This window comes from Notamacropus eugenii, chromosome 1, assembly GCF_028372415.1.
Source record: "Notamacropus eugenii isolate mMacEug1 chromosome 1, mMacEug1.pri_v2, whole genome shotgun sequence".
In the NCBI taxonomy this organism is placed as follows: Eukaryota; Metazoa; Chordata; class Mammalia; order Diprotodontia; family Macropodidae; genus Notamacropus; species Notamacropus eugenii.
Genome location: NC_092872.1, coordinates 375,358,563 through 375,378,239, shown reverse-complemented (window position 1 = coordinate 375,378,239; position 19,677 = coordinate 375,358,563). Strand labels below are relative to the sequence as shown.

Sequence of the window (19,677 nt, the reverse complement as noted above, 5' to 3'; positions counted from 1 at the left end):
ATTACTGGAAAAAAACAACATGTAGCACATGCCCTATAACTAGTTTATCAGTATTATACTATCTATATGATGAAGAACTCACATTGTCATTTAACTGATCTCAGACAAGATACAAGAACAAACTACTTTTTGTCCCTTTCCTGTGGGAACTCTATTTGTGCATCTAAAAAAATGTCTTTATAGTACATAGTGCCCATAAGAAGAGCACCAAGTGGATTATTCAGGGGCATCACCAAGTACTTTCCCAGTTAAGAGCTATGCCCACACTCTATAGTTACGGTGAGAAATTCTGTTGACTAGAAGTAAAGGACTTGATAGAATTTAGTCAAGGAATAAAGACTGATTTATGACAGAATTTAATAAAGCGAAGAACAGTGTGAATGATCATTTTCAGTATATAAATGTATAATTTAACTTATAATGCTTATAGCAATAGGGAAAATAACTACTTAACTCTTTGTATAAGCAACTTTGATTAGCTCCAGTACCTGTCTCCTTTTTTTTTTGGAGGGATGTGGAAGGAGAGGAGACAAAAATCCTAGACTTGCCCAGCTTTCTCAAATCAAACATATAAATAATATTAATTTTAAACAGAGTATGGCACTCTTCCCCCTTAAGATCCATAGGATCTTGAGGTTGGTGACCTTTCACAGCCCTCCCTCCCTCAAATCAAAGTCAACTGCAAGTCATGTGATCATTATGTCATGGTCCTCTTCCAGAACGAAAGACAAACACAACCACCACCACCATAGGATAATTAGAACTGGGAAGGCCCTTAGTTATAAATCATCTATTCGTCTATTTTAGATTCATATATTTAGAGCTAAAAGAGACCTTCAAGATCATCTAGTCTAGACTCTAAGTTTTGAGAGGGGAAAAGACTTAGCCAGGATCACCTAGTTAAGAGCAGAGCCAGGACTGGAGCAATGGTCTTAGTTCTCATTCCATTGCTCTTTTCTCCCTCAGAAAGCTGTTAGTTGCTAAAAGATTTTATTCGATTAAGAAAAACTTTGGAATATTGGGAACATTTGAATAAAACTGGCTTTTCATCATTTTTATCCTTTGTGTTAATAATTGTACCTTTTTTATTCATTCAATTACAAGCAAATTGACAGGAGACATTTATATTAGGCAGCTTAAACCCCAGCTAATGGAGTGCTTAATGACTAATTGATCAGATCCCAACCCAGAGTGCAGCAGAGACACAGTGGCCTAAAGGAATTTATGCAATTAGTTTAGGTTTGGTAGAAATTGAGTGCATATGAAGGTAAGCTTTTTATGGCCTTGATTTATGATGGCTGGACATTAAATATATCTTCCAAAAGGGGAGCAGTCTTAGCAAGGCCCCAGGCACCCAGCTACACAATAGCCTGATTTTTTTTATGGAGCTAGGTACAGGGAAGAGGAGGAGGAGGGAGTGTGTGGAAAGACAAGCCTGGATGTAGTTAAGGTTTAGGTTGAACCAAGAGGAGATAGGTGAGGAGGGAAAGGAAAGGCATTTTATTTTAAATAAGAAATTCACACCCTGAGATGAAATGACTCCATTTTCAGAGAAGGAGCTTTGACAACTATTAACCATAGCTGAAACCAGAAAAGGACACCCCCTACTTCACCCCTCAACAGCTGGCCCTTCTCTGGCTTCCAGAAGGTTCCCAAAGGGGCATGATGACTGCTAAGAGGGGAAACCCATTCTGGTGGCTTTGGCTAGCTTTGTGAACTCTGAACTCCAGTCGGGAAATCCTTGTCTGAGGCCTGGAGCCTGGAGCCTGGTTCACTAGGCTAGGGGAAGTGCAGACAGCGAAGCAAGGGGAAACCCGAGCCAATCGGAAAAGAAGCGATCGAAGAGAAGACTAATTTCTCCATAGGGGTCACTCTCTGTCTCTGTCTGTGGGGCGTGAAGACGGCCCTGGCTGGACTGGAGCTCTATGTATCGAGGCAGGGGAAGGGGAGGGAGGAGAGAATACAGGGAGGATAAGAAAAGATCTATTCTGGAAAAGAAGCCTAGGATGATGGGACAAGAGTCTCGTCCCAAATTAGTTAAGGAAATTAATCTCCTACCAAAGACATGAACATTAATTAAATATACCTGGTGTATTGACTAGCAGGAAAGAGAGTGGGTGTATCTGAGTCTTTAGGAGACTTGCCATTAGGAGCATGCATGGAGAGTGGTCAGTCCCCTTACATGCTACTGGTTCGCAGTATGAAATTTGGAGACGGGTTATGAGGGAGTAAATGGACTTGTTCTGGGGTGCTGGAGAGGCTCAGGGAGGGTTTCAGGAGTCTTCCAGCAGAGAGTCTACTTGAAGGCAGTCCTTCTGTCTACCACTTCCCTACTGTTCTTACCTCTGGGTAGGTAGGCTACCTCTGGAAGGGAGGATCAGTAATGCTGACTCCCTGACTACAAAATCTCTATAACTGAGCAAAGGAAATAGAGTAACTCAGAGGGCTGCCCTCCCCCATACACAGGGAAGCAAATGCCTGTTGTTTTTTTTAGAAGTTCTTGACAGGTGTGAGAAACTGGAAGTAGGCTTTAGGGTTTCAAGGAAATTGCAACATTCTTTTCAGTTTAAAAGGAGATTTGAGGGAAGATTTGCAGAAAGAGGGACAAGTATTTTAATTTTGGACAAATTCATGACATATAGGCTGCTTTCTTTGTAATGTTCTTCTATAGAAGGTTTACAGAAACATAAACTGTCAGAGCTGGAAGGGACCTTAGAGTGCTTTCAATTTACAGATTTAAAAAAATGTCAGAGGCACAAAAGTGGTGAGTGGCAGAACCAGTCCCAGAAGCTGGCATGCTGACTACTAGTCCAGTGAGATGTGTTAACAGGATATTTGTTTCCTACCATTCTAGCTGAACTGCAGCATGGTGCAGAGAGCACTGGATCTGGAGTCAGGGAAATCGAAATTCGAACTTTGACACTTACCAAGCTGTGCGACATAGGCAAGTCATTTACCTAATCTGAACCTCAGTTTCCTCATCTGCAAAATGGGGGTAATGATTCTTGCACTACTCACCTCACTGAACTGCAATGAAAGCACTTTGTCAATACATCTATAAGAATGTGATTTACAAATCTCAGATTTTACCCCTAAAAAGTGCCTATTGTGATATACACACACAGTTGCAACATAAAATGACACAGTCACTGACTGACTGAGCAAGAGACATCATGTGGAGCAACAATCATGCTCCACACAGAACCAATCGGTACTGAGCCGTGACAGAGTTGTACCTTAGGTGTGAACACCTCTTGAAAAGGCAGTGCACATTCTCGCTATAGATTTTAAGTAGTTTAACTTTTCGAAGAGATAACGGTGACCTGGACCCAGGCTCGCCCTGCTCCTTAACTGGCCTTGCCTGGCCTGGCAGGGGCTCATACAGACGTCCAACTCTCTTAAGCAGGGAGCTCGGTCATGACGGAAGTTCGGTCCAGCCCGGGTTTTTCAGGGGAAAGTAGGACTGTGTCTCCTTCCTTTGCCCATTCAGGCAACCTATCCTGGTGCCTTTTCGTGCCCCCAGAGAAAGGGTTTGTATAACTCGCGGGTTCCTGACAAGACAAGGCCGAAGCTCCGGGGAAAGCAATTGCGCCCCAGAACAAGTCCATCTCCTCCTTTATATAGGACAAAGAAAAGAAGAAGCTCTCTAGATGCAGTAGGACTTTTTCTTTCTTCTGAATCTCGAAAGCTCCTCCTTGATCCCTCAAGAGAATTCCACTGCCTGCAACCATCAGCTTTGGTGGGGAAGGGGATAACTTAAAGAAATTTATCAAAGTTTTTCCGGCTCACCTCGGCATGAGCTCCCGACCTCTGTTCCAGCGCCGGAGACCGCGGCTGCTGTGAACTTCAATTCGCGTTCTGTTGACCTAGAGAGAAGGGACAGTCAGAAGGACCGGAAAATACAGGGCTAAAGCCAAGGAACTGAGGAACCAGTATGGAGAGAAGAATGTAGGGGAAGACGAGAGAGAAAAGATCGGTTCTGAATGAAAGTTGTAAACTTCAATAGTTTAGGTAGCTTTAAAAAAGAGATGCCTGTGAGTGCGTACAGCTTCTACAAACTGTCAACTTATATTGGATAAGTCAATAAACCCGGCTGAGATGAGTCCCAGTAGTTCGGATCGACTCTGATTCAAAAAATCTAGTTACGATGGGACGTCCCTCCTCTGAGCCCCTCCCTGCCACCTTTCACATTAAACAAACAAATGAAAATGCAGCAAACATATTATTGATCACGTCCCTGACTCGCTGTACCCTTAAAAGGAAACAGCAACAAAGTTGGTATGATCAAGCGAATTCATTGGACTGAGAAGAAAACTCTTACCTGGGAACGAGCACCCAACTTCTTCTTTTCCAAGGCTTCTCCTTAAATCCGAGCGGACAGCGTCAGCCTCCTATGCCGTCGGAATTGGTTTCTGCCCTATTTTATACGACTATAGGCAATTAATATTGCATCAGGAGTATTTTAAAATTTCAAAACCCACCATATAATGTAATGGCATAAGGGCATTTATTATTAAAGGACACTTGACTGGGAGGGTGGGCGGGGGGATCATCGGGGCTGATTAAAACGGCTAGGGGGCTAAAGGGATTGGTTCCTTGAAGTGAGTTTCACGGTGCAGTGGGTGAATTCCTACCTTGCTTGTCCTAGTGGGGCTGCGGCTCTAACACCAATTTCTGGTCTGAGGTTTGATGTCTGACACTCATTTGAAGTGCTACTGTGAAATATTCAGAAGACACTACGAGTTCGGTCATTAATTTTTAATCGTTAAGGTACTTCTGGGACTGGCAAATAGAAAGAGCTCTTTTTCTTTTAAAGACCATCAGAAATGGACCGAGGATAGCATGGTTTTCAAGATGAGCTCTTAGAAGTGATTCTGGAAGTGGGTTACTGGGCCCTGGAAAATAGTCCCTCATCCCAGTCCTATAGCGTATCTCTCGCTTCTCTGCTTCCTAACTCCCACCCCAGCCTCGGCTTACACACCTTCCTTCAACCCCAAGAGTTTGCTTTCCCTAGTTCAAGCAGAGGGAACTAACACTGCAGTATTTAAGGAAAAAGAAAATCAGAGAACTTGTGGTCCTAGACCACCACTGATCAGAGTTCGCTCCTTAGACCTGGGGAGACCAGAAAATTAGAGAAAGAGGTACACAGTCCCCATAACTATCTACATATTGCCGCGCTACTGGTAGACAGAGATGTCAGATGGTTCAGGAAATGAAAGAAGTAGTGTTGGAGGGGCACAGAAGGAAAATCACTTCTTAGGACCCTTTTTTTTTTTTTTTTTTTGCTGACTCTGGAGTTAACTTCTGGGGCAAGATGCCATTGAGACTTCGGGAAAAGAAAGCAACTGCGATTCGGGTTGAAAAATAAAGCATTTATTATTTCAGAAATTAATCCAAGGGGCAAAGGGGGGGGGGAAGAACCTCATCATTTTATTTTAGTATCTATTAGGGAAAAACTAAGGATTACACAGCAACACACAAACTACATGACAAAACTAAGGTATGAGATGTGAGGGGAAAAGGAGGGGCAGTGAATCGTCCAGCCAAGCCATTTTAGGGAATCACGAGTATCTTAGTGTATTATCCCAACAGAAATCTAGTCTTGGAGGAAAGGGAAAGGAGAGGTGGAGTTTTAAAAAGAAGCAGGAGTGGAGATGTTTTTGAAAGGCTTGCCTCCGATTCTGAGAAATTATTTCGGCTTGTCTTTCGTGGCCCAATTGCGCTGGGAAACCAGAGAGATGCTCTGTGGAACCGATATCCAAACATATTTCCGGAGGGCAAGTTTAGAACAATTTATGGACTTTCACTCAAACCCCACCAAGGAATGATTTCTCCTTCAAACATCAACAGAAACTGATATTTGAAGCCAATATAGCCCTCTGTCACCCACATCCACCCTCAGGCAAGGAACGAAGCTACAAGGAGCAAACCTCTCCAAGATCAAAAGATGACCACACCTTCTTGAGAGATGAATTAAGAAGGTGTCTCCAACCAAACTTTTCTGGGAGGACAAGAAGGAATATGATAGTTTTCCTTTTATCATTTTCCTTGAATTCAGCTCATGCTACCTTAGGAAAATAATGCAAAACCAAAATGCTCTCTCAAGAAGAGTTTAAGCTTAGGGGAACACGAGGTTATCTTTCCGAAATATATACAAATATCTGTTATATCATATATATATTTATATATAATGTATATATAAATCTCCATACAGGTTAATTCCCCAGTTTCTCTCAGTTGGACGATCTTTTTTGTTTCCCTTCTACCTATCCTCCCCGCCCCCCTCAACCCTTGCATTGAGAGTCGGTTTCTTATTGCGATAAGCAAAGTGGCGCCTTTACCCTGGACCCCATCCCTCCCCCGCGAACTGAGACATCCCTTGTTGACCAGATTCCCCGGAAGTAAGCCGCAGTCCACAAAGCAAGTGTCCTGTTCAGCATGAAGGACAGTCCCCTCTTCCTGGACTCATTTCATATTTCATATTTCAGGGAAGAAAACTTTTTAAGAGTGGGATGAAGAGGAAAGGAAGGGAGAAGAAAAAAAATGAAAGAAGTGAAAGAAGAGGAAAGAAGACAGAAGATAAGGGGATAAGAAAAGAGAAGAGAAGACAGAGAAGAGACCAAATAAAGTGGAAATAAAAGTCCATGGCTTTGTGGGGAATGAGTCTAATTGAAGGGTTTGGGCGAGCTTCCTGCCCGGAGTGATGTGTGTAGTCAAATATAAAAGTCCGGGACGGTCCTCTCTCTCTCCGGGCCCTGGGGCCCCGGCCCAGGCCTTGGCCCCGCTCTGCCTGCAGTCAGTGGACGGCCGAATATTTCATTCGTTTCTGTTTCTGTCTCTGGTTGCAGAACCAGACCCGCACCACGTTCTTTTTGAGGTCCAATTTCTCCGCTATGGCTGCGATCTTCTCCGAGGAGGGTCGAGGCTGGATAGCAAAATAAGCTTCTAGAGAGCGCTTCTCTGGCGCTGCGATGGAGGTGCGTTTGCGCTTCCTCTCGCTGCCATTGAAGAGCTCAGGTTTGGTGTTTTTCTCCCGGTAGGCAGCCTCTGCCTCCTCTAGCCAGGCCTGCAGGACAGGCTTGAGGGCTATCATATTGTTGTGGGAAAGGGTAAGGGATTCGAACCTGCATATGGTGCTCTGGCTGAGTGAGCCAACGCCAGGAATCTTGAGATTGGCAAGAGCCGCTCCGACGTCCGCCTGGGTCACCCCCAGTTTGATGCGACGCTGCTTGAAGCGCTCGGCAAAAGCTTCCAGCTCCCGGGGATCCGACTCCACGTCGTTCAGGCAGGGCATCCCGTTGTGGGTGGAGACGGCGTGAGGATGGCCCATGCCCATAGCCTGGTGCAGGTGACCCATAGCTCCCAGGTGATGGGGATGGATCTGTGCTGGCATCACGGTGTGCTCGGGGGCCCCTATGCCACTCACTGTCAACGAGGGCGAGATGTGCTCCAAGAGGTCTCCATCCAGCCCCTGGTGCACTGAATGGTGTGGGTGAGAGGTTAGGGCTGCCGGGTGGGAGATGGGCACTGTGGACGAGGTAGAAGTACAGGGCACACTGCTCATGGTATGGTAGGTCGCGTCGGGCTTGAAAGGATGGTTCTTGCCGTGGGAGACAATATCGACAGCCGCCAGAGCTTCAGCGCGGGCCAGTAGACTCTCATCAAAGCTTCCAAATATATTGCCCTGCAGCTGCAAGCAAGAATACGCATAGCAGAGTCAGTGGGGAATACTGTCAACTCAGGATTAAAAAACATTTTCAAGCAACGAGATTCCTCCTCAAAGCTCAGGTCATAAAAATTAATATGAAGGCAGAAGCTTTGCAGGAATAGACGTGTGGATCAGAGACAAGGGAGAGAAAAGAGGGAGAGGGAGAGGGGTTCAGAGAGAGGCGATTGTTCTGGGCTCCATGAAATAAACATTAAGCAAGCGCCTGTCAAAAAATGTGCCTTAAAGCGGTAATTACGCTTCATCTACATACCTGCGGGGCGGGAAGGCAAACTCGGCGCATAGCCTCTGAACTGGAATGCAGGCTGGAGAATTTAGGTTCCTGGAGGACAGGGTGCATGGTGAAAGGCTGCTTGGCGTTCATGGTCATCATCTTTGCACACCTTGCAGGTAGGCAGTCCCTGACATCGATTCAAGGCTGTCTCTCTCGCTGGCTCCTGTCAAAGTGAGCGGTTTTCAATACCAGAGCTTCCCTCGCCCTCTCTCTGCCCCCACCTGCTTCTTCACTCATCTTACAAGCAGCATGCCAGGAATAGGACCGGGAACTGCGCGCAGGCGTGCTGCACCGAGGAATTAAAAGGAAAGTAGCCGGAGGAGGCAAAGCCAGTTAGCATCAAAGATGTCTACCCTGACCTGGCCAATTGTTTGCCTCTTAAGTCAATTGGCTTTTTAATTTATATCCCGGGCACCGCTTTGGCGTTTCTCAGCCCTGCCTGGCTCCAGGCATCCCAGACCTTCCTGATTCATTTTTAAAAACCCCAAACCACGGTCCTGTCCCCTACTCGCAATGCGGCTCTCTCTGGGATCCGGATCGAAAAGAAGCCCAAGTAAAGTAGAGTGTGGGGAGGGGGGGGAAGAGAGGAAGTGAAGAAAGCTGACCCTACTTCAACCCCCTATCCACGCTGCCAAGAGCCCCCATGTAAAGTGCGCTCCTGGACCTCAGCCTAGTCAGCTTCTAGCAAAGCTGGTGTCCCCTCTGCTGTTGAGGTAGAAACTTCACTGGGGGTCAGACGAGCCCCTATTCGGGAAAGATGAAATAGGATCCAGCTCTAGACTAGTTAATAAATTCATCTTCTTTGTTATTGACCAGTTCAGCCCAATACCCTGGACATCTATCTATCCGCTGGGTTTTATGACCCGAGAAGGGGTAGTGTCGGAGACTGTTCAAAGGGAGTTATAATGAGCAAGTTCCTTCTCCATGCCCGGATCAGAAGATTACCTGTACTGCTACTGCTTTGGGATTCCCTCCAGGCTAGATCCCCTTAAGTTTTCTTTCGAAGTAAAGGAAACTCGGATCCAGTAAGTCTTTCCTCAACTTAAATATCTCCCATCCCTCAGCCCCTCCAGTCCTCAAGTGATATAAAGCCCCTTCCCCTAAGCTCTTGATTTGGGCACTTTGAGAACTATTATTGCTTGTAAAGCCCCTTCTGCTCCCCTCTTTCTCCTCATTCCGTTCCCACCCCCCTTCTTGTAAACATCTTGAATAATAGATGGGGAATCCTGGGACAGCAGCAGCGCAGCTCGGCAAAGCTCAAGGCGAAACCACTAAGTAGATCAGCTGAGCCCGGCTAGCCTCAGTAGCCGAGAGGAGCAGCGGGGGCTTCGGGTTTCATTGAAGCAAATTCTCTCCGCAGTTAGCTTCCCGCACCCGCCCCGGCTTCATGCAAATGAGGGCTTTCGGTGTAAAAATACAGCCCACGTGGACTTGGCTGAAACAGAGCCGGATCGCGGGCCTTGCCAAGTGCTTCGAAAAGCTCCCCTACAGGGCAGGGTCGGTTTCCTCTGCCCTCCCCCCATCCTCCACCAAGCCTTCCTTTTTAGGGTCAGCTGCACTTCTGAATGAGGAGGGATCCGAGTTTCAACTGCCAAACTAAAAATCCGGGCCCCCGGCAGCTGCTCTGATAGTGTGAGCCCCATAAATCAAAGACTGTGCTTGTCTAGCTACAAGCCTAGAGTTGCACACACCAAAGCATTTAAAGTGGGGTATTGTTGGCCTTGAAGTTAAGAGAGAGGTGAATTAGAATGCTACCTCAGACACTGACAAGCAGGGGACCCTGGATACATCCTACCCTTTATCACTCTCGGCTTCCTCATCTGTAAAATGGGGAAATAATAGCACCTACACCACCACCACCCCCATGGTGTGAGGATCACATGATGTAACATGCAAACTTAAAAGTGCTATATAAGTTCTAGCTATGAGATGTCACAGAATGTCAAAACTAAAAGAAACTTATCTAGTTGCATAGCTCCCTTTATCAAATCAGTAAGAAGAGATATGGTTGGTCCAAGGTCATGGCACTAAGTAATGTCAGCTTCAGGATGAGGATTCAGCCCTACTATCCACAATAAGAAGCTGCTCCATAAGGAACTGGGCTTCGAGTTGTTAGTACTGCATTAGAGACTAGTTGACCTGTCCTCACTCTTCAGCGCTGGGCCCTTTGTGACTATTACTAAATGGATATCCAGCACAAAGCTGCAGTCTGAGGCAGAAAGAGAAAGAAGAAAAATGACACATGAAAGGTCCTGGTCTGAGATCTTAACTTCTTAGTGAGGTAGTTCATCTTCCCACTGACCAGATAGGCCCAACTTTTGGATAACAGAGAGGGACAGACAACGGGGATGGTGGTAGTTACCAGTGCCAACAGGATGGGAAGAAAATACAATGTGATGAGACAAGGACTAGCCATTTTAAGAAGGCAGAGCTGTACTCTGGAATATCACTTCCACTGACTGTCAAGGAAAGGGTAATGAATCTCAAGTCTGACTCTGCCCTCCTTCCCTCCGCCTCGCAAAATAAAACAATCTCAAAATACAACAATCTTAATTTCAAGTCAGAACAGAATTCCTACCCAGAATCCTTGCTCCCTCTGCTGGTATTTCATCTTGACCTTTCCCTCCCCCAGATCCCAACTGTAAGGAAGTTTGGACCTGGCAATTTAGCTGTACTGCTGCTGCTGCAGGCCAGGAGAAGATTGGTGGTGACCAAGAAAGGCATAAGGGTCTAGCAAGTTTGTGACTCCCTGTCTTCTCATGGACAACTGCCTGGAAAGTGTAGGACAATGGAGTTCCGCAGTAGGTAAGAACTTCAAGGTGAACTGTTCATTTCTAGTTTGGCAAGTATTTAGCAAGTATCTACTATGTTCCAGGTACTATTCTAGGCACAAATGGTACAAAGACAACTATGAAAACAATTCCTGCACTCAAGAAGCTTATATTCAATTGTTAGAAAATTTAATGTCTACTTCTTAGAAGACAATGGCATTATGGGCCTATCCATTAGTAGTGGGGCAAATGCTCTATTTTTTCCAGTAGTAGGGATGGATTTTTGATGGTACATCAATACAGTGGCCATGAGAGAGAACAAAGCTAACCAACCCGCATGGAGATGAGAAATAGTTTACTCAACAAAACATTTAATAAACTCCTACTATATACAAAACTGTGAAAGTCACTATGTATAAACTAAAGTATAAACTAAAGGTTTACATAAATTATATTTCTGTTATCATGGAGCTTATAGTTCAGTTCAAGAATAGCATCCCTGACATTGACCTCAGAAATCTCTTTCTTATAGGACGTAGATGTGAGAAAGTTAATCTCAGTTTCTGGCTGTGACTTTTTCTAGAATCTTTGAGCTGAAAAGAACCTAAAAGGTCATCTAGTCTATCTCTCAGTATAAACATCCCCTCCACATGCCTGAAAGGTGGTTGTCCTGCTTCTCCTTAAACCCTTCTAGTGCCAGGTAGTCCACTATCCAACAAAGATATCCCTTTCTTCTCTTTTTAGATCCCTCAGGTTCTTTTTCCAACACATCCAAAACATTCATTTTTATTTTTTCCAAAGTTGTATGCATTTATCCTAAACCAGTTTAAGTCCATTTCTCAGCAGGGATGCTTAACCTGTTGCAGTAAGCATATGAGCATACAGATCCTTGGGCAAAAACTTTTCTATTCATGGTTTGGAAATCTTTCGGTGAATAACATCAAATATATAAAAGGAATTGTGGACCTAATAACTGAAAGAAGCCTTAGCGCTCATTTTTCAGAAAGGAAACTGAGACCCAAAGAAACAGTGATTTGCTTAAGGCCACAGAGGTAGTAAGAGAGGAGGGAATTTGTTTCCAAATCTAAGCTTTCTGTTACTCTACTTCCTTTGAAAAGAAGATAGTTTGGGGAATATGAAAACAGAAAAAATTTCAGAAAAGGTAGCCTAGAAGAGACTGTTTGCCTTAAAGGTATGAAAAGATAGATACTGATTCATAGCTTATATAAATAGTGTTCAAAGAAGCACTTGTCAGTGCCAGGGAGAAAACTGAGTAATCCGTGTGTGCAGATAGATGGAAACATAACTGTCAAATTCACTCTCTTTAGCTTGGTACTGTGACTTGGGTGCCCACCTCTTTGCTTTTGGACTTAGGAAGGTGATAAGGAAAGAGTACTGGTCTTCATGTGCCCATGGCTTGAATCTGGTAAGTTACAAACAAGCAAGGTCTGTTGAAAGTGATTAAGTTAGAGTTCAAAAATTAGGGGAGATTCATCCCTTAGACATGAGCAGCAACCAAGAGATAGCCTAACCCTGTTTTCTGACAGTTATAGTTTACTTCCTAAAGGAAAGAGAGGACCACAAAGAGCCATTTTCAGACTTTGCTTTAAACTGTGATTGTTGAACCAAATGTGATTTAAGACAAAAGAGACATCCATTTCCTGACACTCCCAAATACTCCCCCTCAGAACTGAGCTGACATTTGTGACCCTATTTTCATCAGGTGAATTTAGACAGAGGGACTCTTCAGATAGTCCTGATAAAGTGAACTGAATTCGAGATGCCATTAGCAAAGAAGGCACCTGGCGGTTTTGGCTCACCAGGTGTTAGCAGCCGGCAGTCTCTCCTTCCTTTCCTTTTCTCTAGTCTCTTTTCACAAACTTCTCACATGTACACACCGCCTCTACAGCTGCTCCTCTACTCGCCTTTCGTCAGCTCATTTTGTATTGTCTCTTAGTCTTATAGATGATTGGAGATGCCCAGAGGGACCAGGGAAGCTGAGGACATTAGACCGCATCATCTTGCACCAGTGTCCTGGGGAAGTTTGAGAGGGTTTGGATCATCTTCCCAGGACTGAGAGAGACATCTTGGTGAGGTAGAGCACCAAAAGTTAAGAATCCTGGGCTCTGGTCATAGCTCCTGCACTAACTAGCTGTGTGGTCTTAGGCAAGTTATTTCTCTTCTCTGGGATTCAGTTTCCTCATCTGTAAAATGAAAAGGTTGGATTCAGGGTTCTCAAAAATCAGCTTTTATGAATTCAAGGAATGACACAAACTCATCCATTACCAAAACTCTGTGTATGTGGGATGAGGTGGGGAGGGGACAAGGGGGAGGGAAGAGAACATTACTTAAGGTAGATAGGTAGCATCCTCTTTAGATGGAAAACACTGTTATTTCAAGCAATGGTCATCAGCTAAACACTGGACCATCCTTTGGGGATGGACCAGAAGCACTTTGGGGAGGGACCAAAAATAAAACTGCAAACTTAGTCATATGACAGGGTTGTCAATTAGAAAACATTTCTTTAGGTACTCCCATCAAAATCTCTGTCTTCAAGGAATAAAAAAAACCCAACTCTACATTCAATAAAAACAATAAAAATAAAGAATTCATTGAGGGGGAAACAGGGGTCCTTCAGGAAATCTTGAGTTAGTTTCAGGCTTGGGATGTGAGAAGGTCTTTGAATAACATTCTTCAAATCACCAGCCTCATTTCAAACTAGTTGAGATAATCATTGGGAATCATGACATTTTTGGCATTTCCCTAAGTTAGGCAATGATGGATTTAGAGTCTGAGTTTGAAGCCTCTGGTCTTCAACAGCTGGTAGGTGCAGAGAGAAAGAAAAATAGAATCAATTAGCTACCTGAAGGGGATTATCATTGTGTAGAAGGCAGAATATTCACTTTCGAGTTCGAGGACTTGGATTCAAAACTCAATTTATTAACTAAGTATTTGACAAGTCGCTTCATTTTCCTGGGCTTTCAGTTTCTTCTTCTGTAAAATGAAAGAGTTGGGGTTAAACGATCTCTAAGTTTCCTTACAGCTATAAGTCCTGTGGTTCTAAAAACTTTTCCTGAAGAAGTTTCACTACGCTATTTAGGATCTGCTCAGAGTCTCCTGGAGAAACTTGTCACTGTCTCTTGGGAAGGACCAAAGGTGAAATACTAGACAGGGACTTCCTCCGGAGCGAAAGAAAACTCAAGGTTCGAGATGGTAAGAGGAGGAATTGAACTTTGAAATTTATTTTCAAAAGAGCAGATTCAATGACTACAAGGAACAAAAATTTGTCAGGACAGCATCGAGAAAGAAGAAATAAGTATATGAATGATTAAAGGTGGGGATGAAATCTATGTATTTCAGTACCTTGGACACTTCCTAATGGGACTGGGAGTGGCGTCTGAAAACTCTCTCTGAGAGGAGAAAATGTGAAGGGGGAAGGGGGGAGTCCACGAGGAACCCAGACAAAGAGAGAAACAGCAGATTTGCTCCACTTCATGCCTTTGCAACAAACCATGGGTTGAGCAAATAGAGGTGGAATATTAACCAGCGACTGAATGAAAAAAAATCAGAAAGAAAAAGAAAAAGAGGGGGAAATGCTGCGACTTGCTCCCATCAGGGGGGAAATCGGCGTCTTGTCGCCTAGCTCCATGCCCTGATTTATGATAAAAAATTTAGAGGAAATCATTTATATTTTAAAGGGCCTAAATAGCTGCATGAAACTTTTATCTAAAGTGCCACTGTATTTATAGGCATCTCTTCCATGCTGGAGGTAATTAATAGATGTATAAATTTCATGACTGCTCTTCTTTCCTTCGCTCTCTTTTTTATTACTCTCTTGTATTTGGCACCTTCTTGTGAATGGCGACAGAGGCAGTAGCAAAAAGAAAAAAGCTCCAAAAGCCCTCCTTTTGAAGTGTCTGCTTGGGAGCGAGTTAGCTCTGCTGCTACACGCTTGTACTGCGCTGACATGCTGTTCGCAGCTCACCGCTCTCAACCTTGCTTCTCTTTCAAGCGATGGTTGCCAAAAGACATCAAACGACTTAGGTCTCTCTTCACCCCTCCCTTACCTCAAAATTCCCTCATACAACCTGCCTTCTTTTACCTTACAGTTGTTGAGTTGGAGAAATTGAAGGGGCTATTTAACTGTCTAAAGAGATACAGAGACATAGTAGAGAAACAGAGAGATTTAAAAAAACCAGACCAATAATCAAAGGGACACACACAGAGTGAATGTGTGTGACAGACAAACAGAAAAGACAGAGAAAAACATATAGAGAATTGTGTGGAAGAGAGAAACACAGAGGCAGAAAATGGATGTTGGAGATTGAAAAGGAGAGAGAGTTGGGAGAAAACAGAGACAGAGACAAACATATAGAGATGTGGGTGAGCAAGACAAACAGGCAGAGAGTGTACGTGGGAGACTGAGTGGGGGACGGAATGGAGGAGAGAATAGAGAAGAATAGGGAGAAAGAAAGAGAGGGAGAGAGAAAGAGAGATATAAGAAGGAGAAACAGAGATAGAAATATAGACGACAGCCAATTGTGTGAGAGACAGAGATGGACTATGGATATGGAAGACTGAGGGGGGAGAGAGAGAGAGAAAGAGAGAGAGAGAGAGAAACTAGGACTTCCCTGAAAGCAAATTTGCTTGGAGTATCTTGCTTTGGGGGTAGAGTAAGGATATTTACTAGTTGGAACTTCACTTCTCCCAAGCTTCCCCACCCAACCACCCAATTCCACTTCAACCTATTGCCCTCATTAATGGAGGTTTCTTTTCTGCCAAGCCTGCTTCATTTATTCACTCATTCATTTACATATGTATTCTTAACATTTTAGAAAAGGCAGTCTCTTTAGGGTAGGCTAAGGTCTTTGGCTTGCTTTAATTCAAGCTGTAAAATATTAATGTTTCCGGTCATGTCTGTTGCCATTGCACCTTACAAATGAGAGAATTCTAGGGACAAACAAGCTGAGTCCAGATCGTTTCTCATCAGAAATGATGTAAAAATGATAAGGTGTCAATGCCTGGGACCATTCAATTACTACATACAGCTTATATTTATGTATATATGTATATGTATATACATATATATATACACATATATATGTATATATGTGTATATATACTGCTACTGAAGAAATATCAATGATAAATAATTTAGGGTTAAACCATTTAAAACAGGGCATGTGTGGGTGTGTGGATGTGTCCATGTCTGTGTCCATGTGTATCTGGCTTGTGTAGTAGCTGAAAAAAAGCAACGTACATTTTTATCCTCTTCCTCTGGGTTATTTCTTACTTGAAATGTTGAACAACTTGCACATTATATACAATAGCTTTTCAATCCACACTTCCCCTATATGGCATAGATATTCATACTCACCATACCTCTCTCCTTCCTGCAGCAGAATAGAAGCAGATTTTATGCACATTTGTATATATGATGTGTGCATGTGTGTATATTACATACATATATGTTTATATAGGTATATACATAACATATATACCTATATATACATATAAAGTCTTTCTTAAAAACAATATAATGTCTCACATCCAAGCATTGATACATCTTAAAAATTTGTGACTAGACAATAGAAATATACCTCTGAAGAACTGGAAGGAAATTTAGTGATCTTCTTAATGCAACTCTTTAAAAAGGAGGAAAATAAACTTATTACAAAAGCATCTAAAGTTTATTTAGATGATTTAGAGTTCTGTATTCTATAATCTAGAAGTCTTGGTAAATACAGTGGAGTTTTAGTCCTCCATGCAAAGCATCCACCATGACTTGTATATTAGCTTTGGTCTAGTCTACCTGGTCCAAATGCAGTTTAAAAAAATCTTTTAATTTTTCAGAGGAGGAAGTCCAAGCTATCAACAGCCATATGGGAGGGGGGAAATGCTCCAAATTACTAACAATTGAAAAATACAAGTTAAGGCAGCTCTGAGGGGTCATCCCACACCCTTCAGATTGGCAAAATTGACAAAAATGAAAATGACAAATGATGGAGATAATGTGGGAAAATAAGTACATTAATGTTCACTTGATGGAGTTTTGAATTGGTCTAGTCCAAGGGTAAAGAACCTGCAGCCTTGAGGCCACATGTGGCCTTCTAGGTCCTTGGGCTCAGCCTCTTAACTGAGTCCAAGGTATTTGTTCTGTGAAGTTTGGGTTCGATCAAAGGGCTGCCCTTGAGGACCTAGAGGGTCACATGTGGTCTTGAGGCCACAAGTTCCCCAACTCTGACTCTAGTAATTCTGAAAATCAATTTGGAGCTATGCCCCTAAAATTACCAAACGATGTATACCCTTTTGCCAAATAAAACTACAGAGAGATCAGAGGGAGAGGAAAAAGTTACATGCACAAAAATATTTATTGTCTGTGAATGCAATGAAATACTATAGTACTATAAAATATAATGGAGGAATTAGTTTCAGAGAAACATGGAAAGACTTTTTTGAGCTGATGAAAAGTGAAATGAGCAAAACCAGAACAATGTATATAATAACAGTATTACAAAGACAAACAACTGAGAAAGGCTTTACAACTCTCATCAATACAATGACCAATCATTATTCCAGAGGACTCATGAAGAAATATGTCACCTACATCTGATAAAGAGGTGATGGATTTGTTTACATATGGAGACATGTGCTTTTCAGACATGACTAATAGAGAGATGTTTTTGACTAAGCAAATTTGTTAAAAAGGTTTCATTTTTCTTTTTCATTGGTGTGAGGGAATGTGGGAGGGAGAGAAAACAGATTTTTTATTCATTTTAAATATTTTGTAAAAATGTAAAATTCATTTTATCTAAAGTGATTTTATTTGCCACCTTATGCATTCTGTTCCTGTGCATGGAGGTCATTAAGGTCATTAATGCATTTAAGATATCAATTTATAAAATAATCACAAAACACTAGTTTAATCTGCTTTATTCCATGCATATAATTTATAATTTAAAGAGAAATCCAGAGGCCCATAGCTAGCCAGTAAGCTAGTGTTCTCTCTGTACAATACAGCTTCCTTCATCACTTTGTTATAGGTCACATCTTGATTATCATCAACTGCATAGAATTTGGGAGCCTCTCCTTTGTTTCTTTTAGGGTTTAGCTACCAATGTATATTATCAACTTTTTTGTTCTGAATGAATGGCTGGTCTTTCGCTTCTACTTTTATGTGTATTTCCCTTAGTAGGGCAGAGTCATTTAAATACATATGAAACTGAGTCTTTAAAAAATTCCAAAGCAACTGTGGTAAATAACAAGATGACAAATCCTGGTCCAAAATTTTAGAAGATCAGGAAAAAGTTATTAGTTAAAAAATACTGGGCAGAGCCAAGATAGCAGAGTAATAGTACAGACTTTCCAGAGCACTACCCCTAAGCCCAGCCAAATACCTGTAAAAAAATGGCTCTAAACAAATTCTGGAGCTGCAGAACCCACAGAATGATGAAGTGAAGGAAATCTCCAGCCCAAGACAGGCTGGGAAGGTTGCCAGGAAGTGTCTATCAAGTCACAAAGAGAACAGAGGGCAGAGGGCAGGGCACAGTCCAGTGTGGGCCATGCCAGCACAGACAGTACATGGGCAGGCCTTGGGGAGATTGAATCTCTCACACCTGTGGTGGTTTCCAGAGTTTATGACCCCAAAATGCCAGGGACAAATTGGAAGATCAGTGGGAAAAGCCTGTGGAACCAGTTCAGGAAAGTTGAGTGGTCCAGTCCCAGGGCAGCTGAGGAGGGAGGGGTAGATGAACCCAAGGCAGTCACAGCAGCAGTAGGGGAAGCTGCAACCACTGTTTCTGAAGTTCTAGGCCCACAGACTCTGGGGCAATCAAGCAGCTGACAGTATACCCCCCACCTCCACTGGAAGCAGAGAACTACCTTGACAAAGAGCTCAGAAGTCAAGTAAATGGCTAGGGAAATGAGGAAAAAATGAAAAAAGAATCAGACTGTAGAATCTTACTGTGGTGACAAGGAAGACTAAAATATGCAAACAGAAGAAAACAAAGTGAAAGTTCCTCCATCCAAAGCCTACAAGAAAAATATGAATTGGTCTCAGGCCATGGAAAAACTCAAAAAAGATTTTGAAAATCAAGTAAGAGAAGTAGAGCAAAAATTTGGAAGAGAAATGAGAGTGATACAAGAAAATCATGAAAAACGAGTCAACTGCTTGCTAAAGGAGACCCCAAAAATGCTGCCTAGCCCAAATGGCAAAAGAGGTCCAAAAAGTCAATGAAGAGAATGCCCTAAAAAGCAGAATTGGCCAGATGGAAAAGGAGGTCCAAAAGGTCACTAAAGAAAATAATTCCTTAAAGATTAGAATGGAGCAGATGGAAACTAATGACTTTATGAAAAATCAAGAAATTATAAAACAAAACCAAAGGAGTGAAAAAGTAGTAGACAATGTGAAATATCCCATTGGAAAAATAGCTGACCTGGAAAATAAATCCATGAGAGACACTGTAAAAACTATGGAACTACCTGAAAGCCAATCAAAAAAAGATCCTAGACATCATCTTTCATGAAATTATCAAGGAAAACTGCCCTGATTTTCTAGAACCAGAGGGTAAAATAAATATTGAAAGAATCCCCCAATCACCTCCAGAAAAGATCTAGCAGCTTCTACATTAAAGGATCAAAGGGCTTGTGTGTGTGTCTGTGTGTCTGTGTGTGTTGGGGGGGACCCTAATTCTTTAAGATGACTAAGGGTTACTTCAATGCATCATCAGAGAGATGATCTTATCAATGTTGGTACCCCCTTCACCAGTGTGGGTCTCAATCCTTCCATGCCTTTTCATTCTGTGTAATTCCTATCCATGTCTTTATGACTATCTTCCTTAGACCTGTCTTGCTGTAGACTTTTCTCTGGTTCTTTTAATATTTTATGGAGAACAGTGAAATACTTG

The 19,677-nt window shown here is 42.8% G+C and overlaps 1 protein-coding gene and 1 long non-coding RNA gene across 4 annotated transcripts in view; one reads left to right on the top strand and one right to left on the bottom strand.

The window, feature by feature from the left end:
- LOC140518478 (uncharacterized) overlaps positions 1-19,677 on the top strand; it is a 168,920-nt gene that overhangs the window by 102,706 nt on the left and 46,537 nt on the right. Inside the window, exons 2-5 of one of the 3 annotated variants that reach the window (XR_011971938.1) lie at positions 8,817-9,025; positions 10,633-10,805; positions 12,100-12,197; positions 12,729-12,866. This is a non-coding gene — a long non-coding RNA (uncharacterized lncRNA). The remainder of the gene's footprint in view (positions 1-8,816; positions 9,026-10,632; positions 10,806-12,099; positions 12,198-12,728; positions 12,867-19,677) is intronic. The other 2 variants (XR_011971936.1, XR_011971937.1) reach the window with 2 other exon arrangements.
- On the bottom strand, positions 6,763-8,099 carry POU4F3 (POU class 4 homeobox 3). The gene is made up of 2 exons (XM_072630666.1): positions 7,980-8,099; positions 6,763-7,690 (listed from the first exon to the last, which is right to left on the bottom strand). Exons 1-2 carry the CDS (start codon positions 8,097-8,099, stop codon positions 6,797-6,799), a joined length of 1,014 nt encoding a protein of 337 aa, XP_072486767.1. The 3' UTR covers positions 6,763-6,796.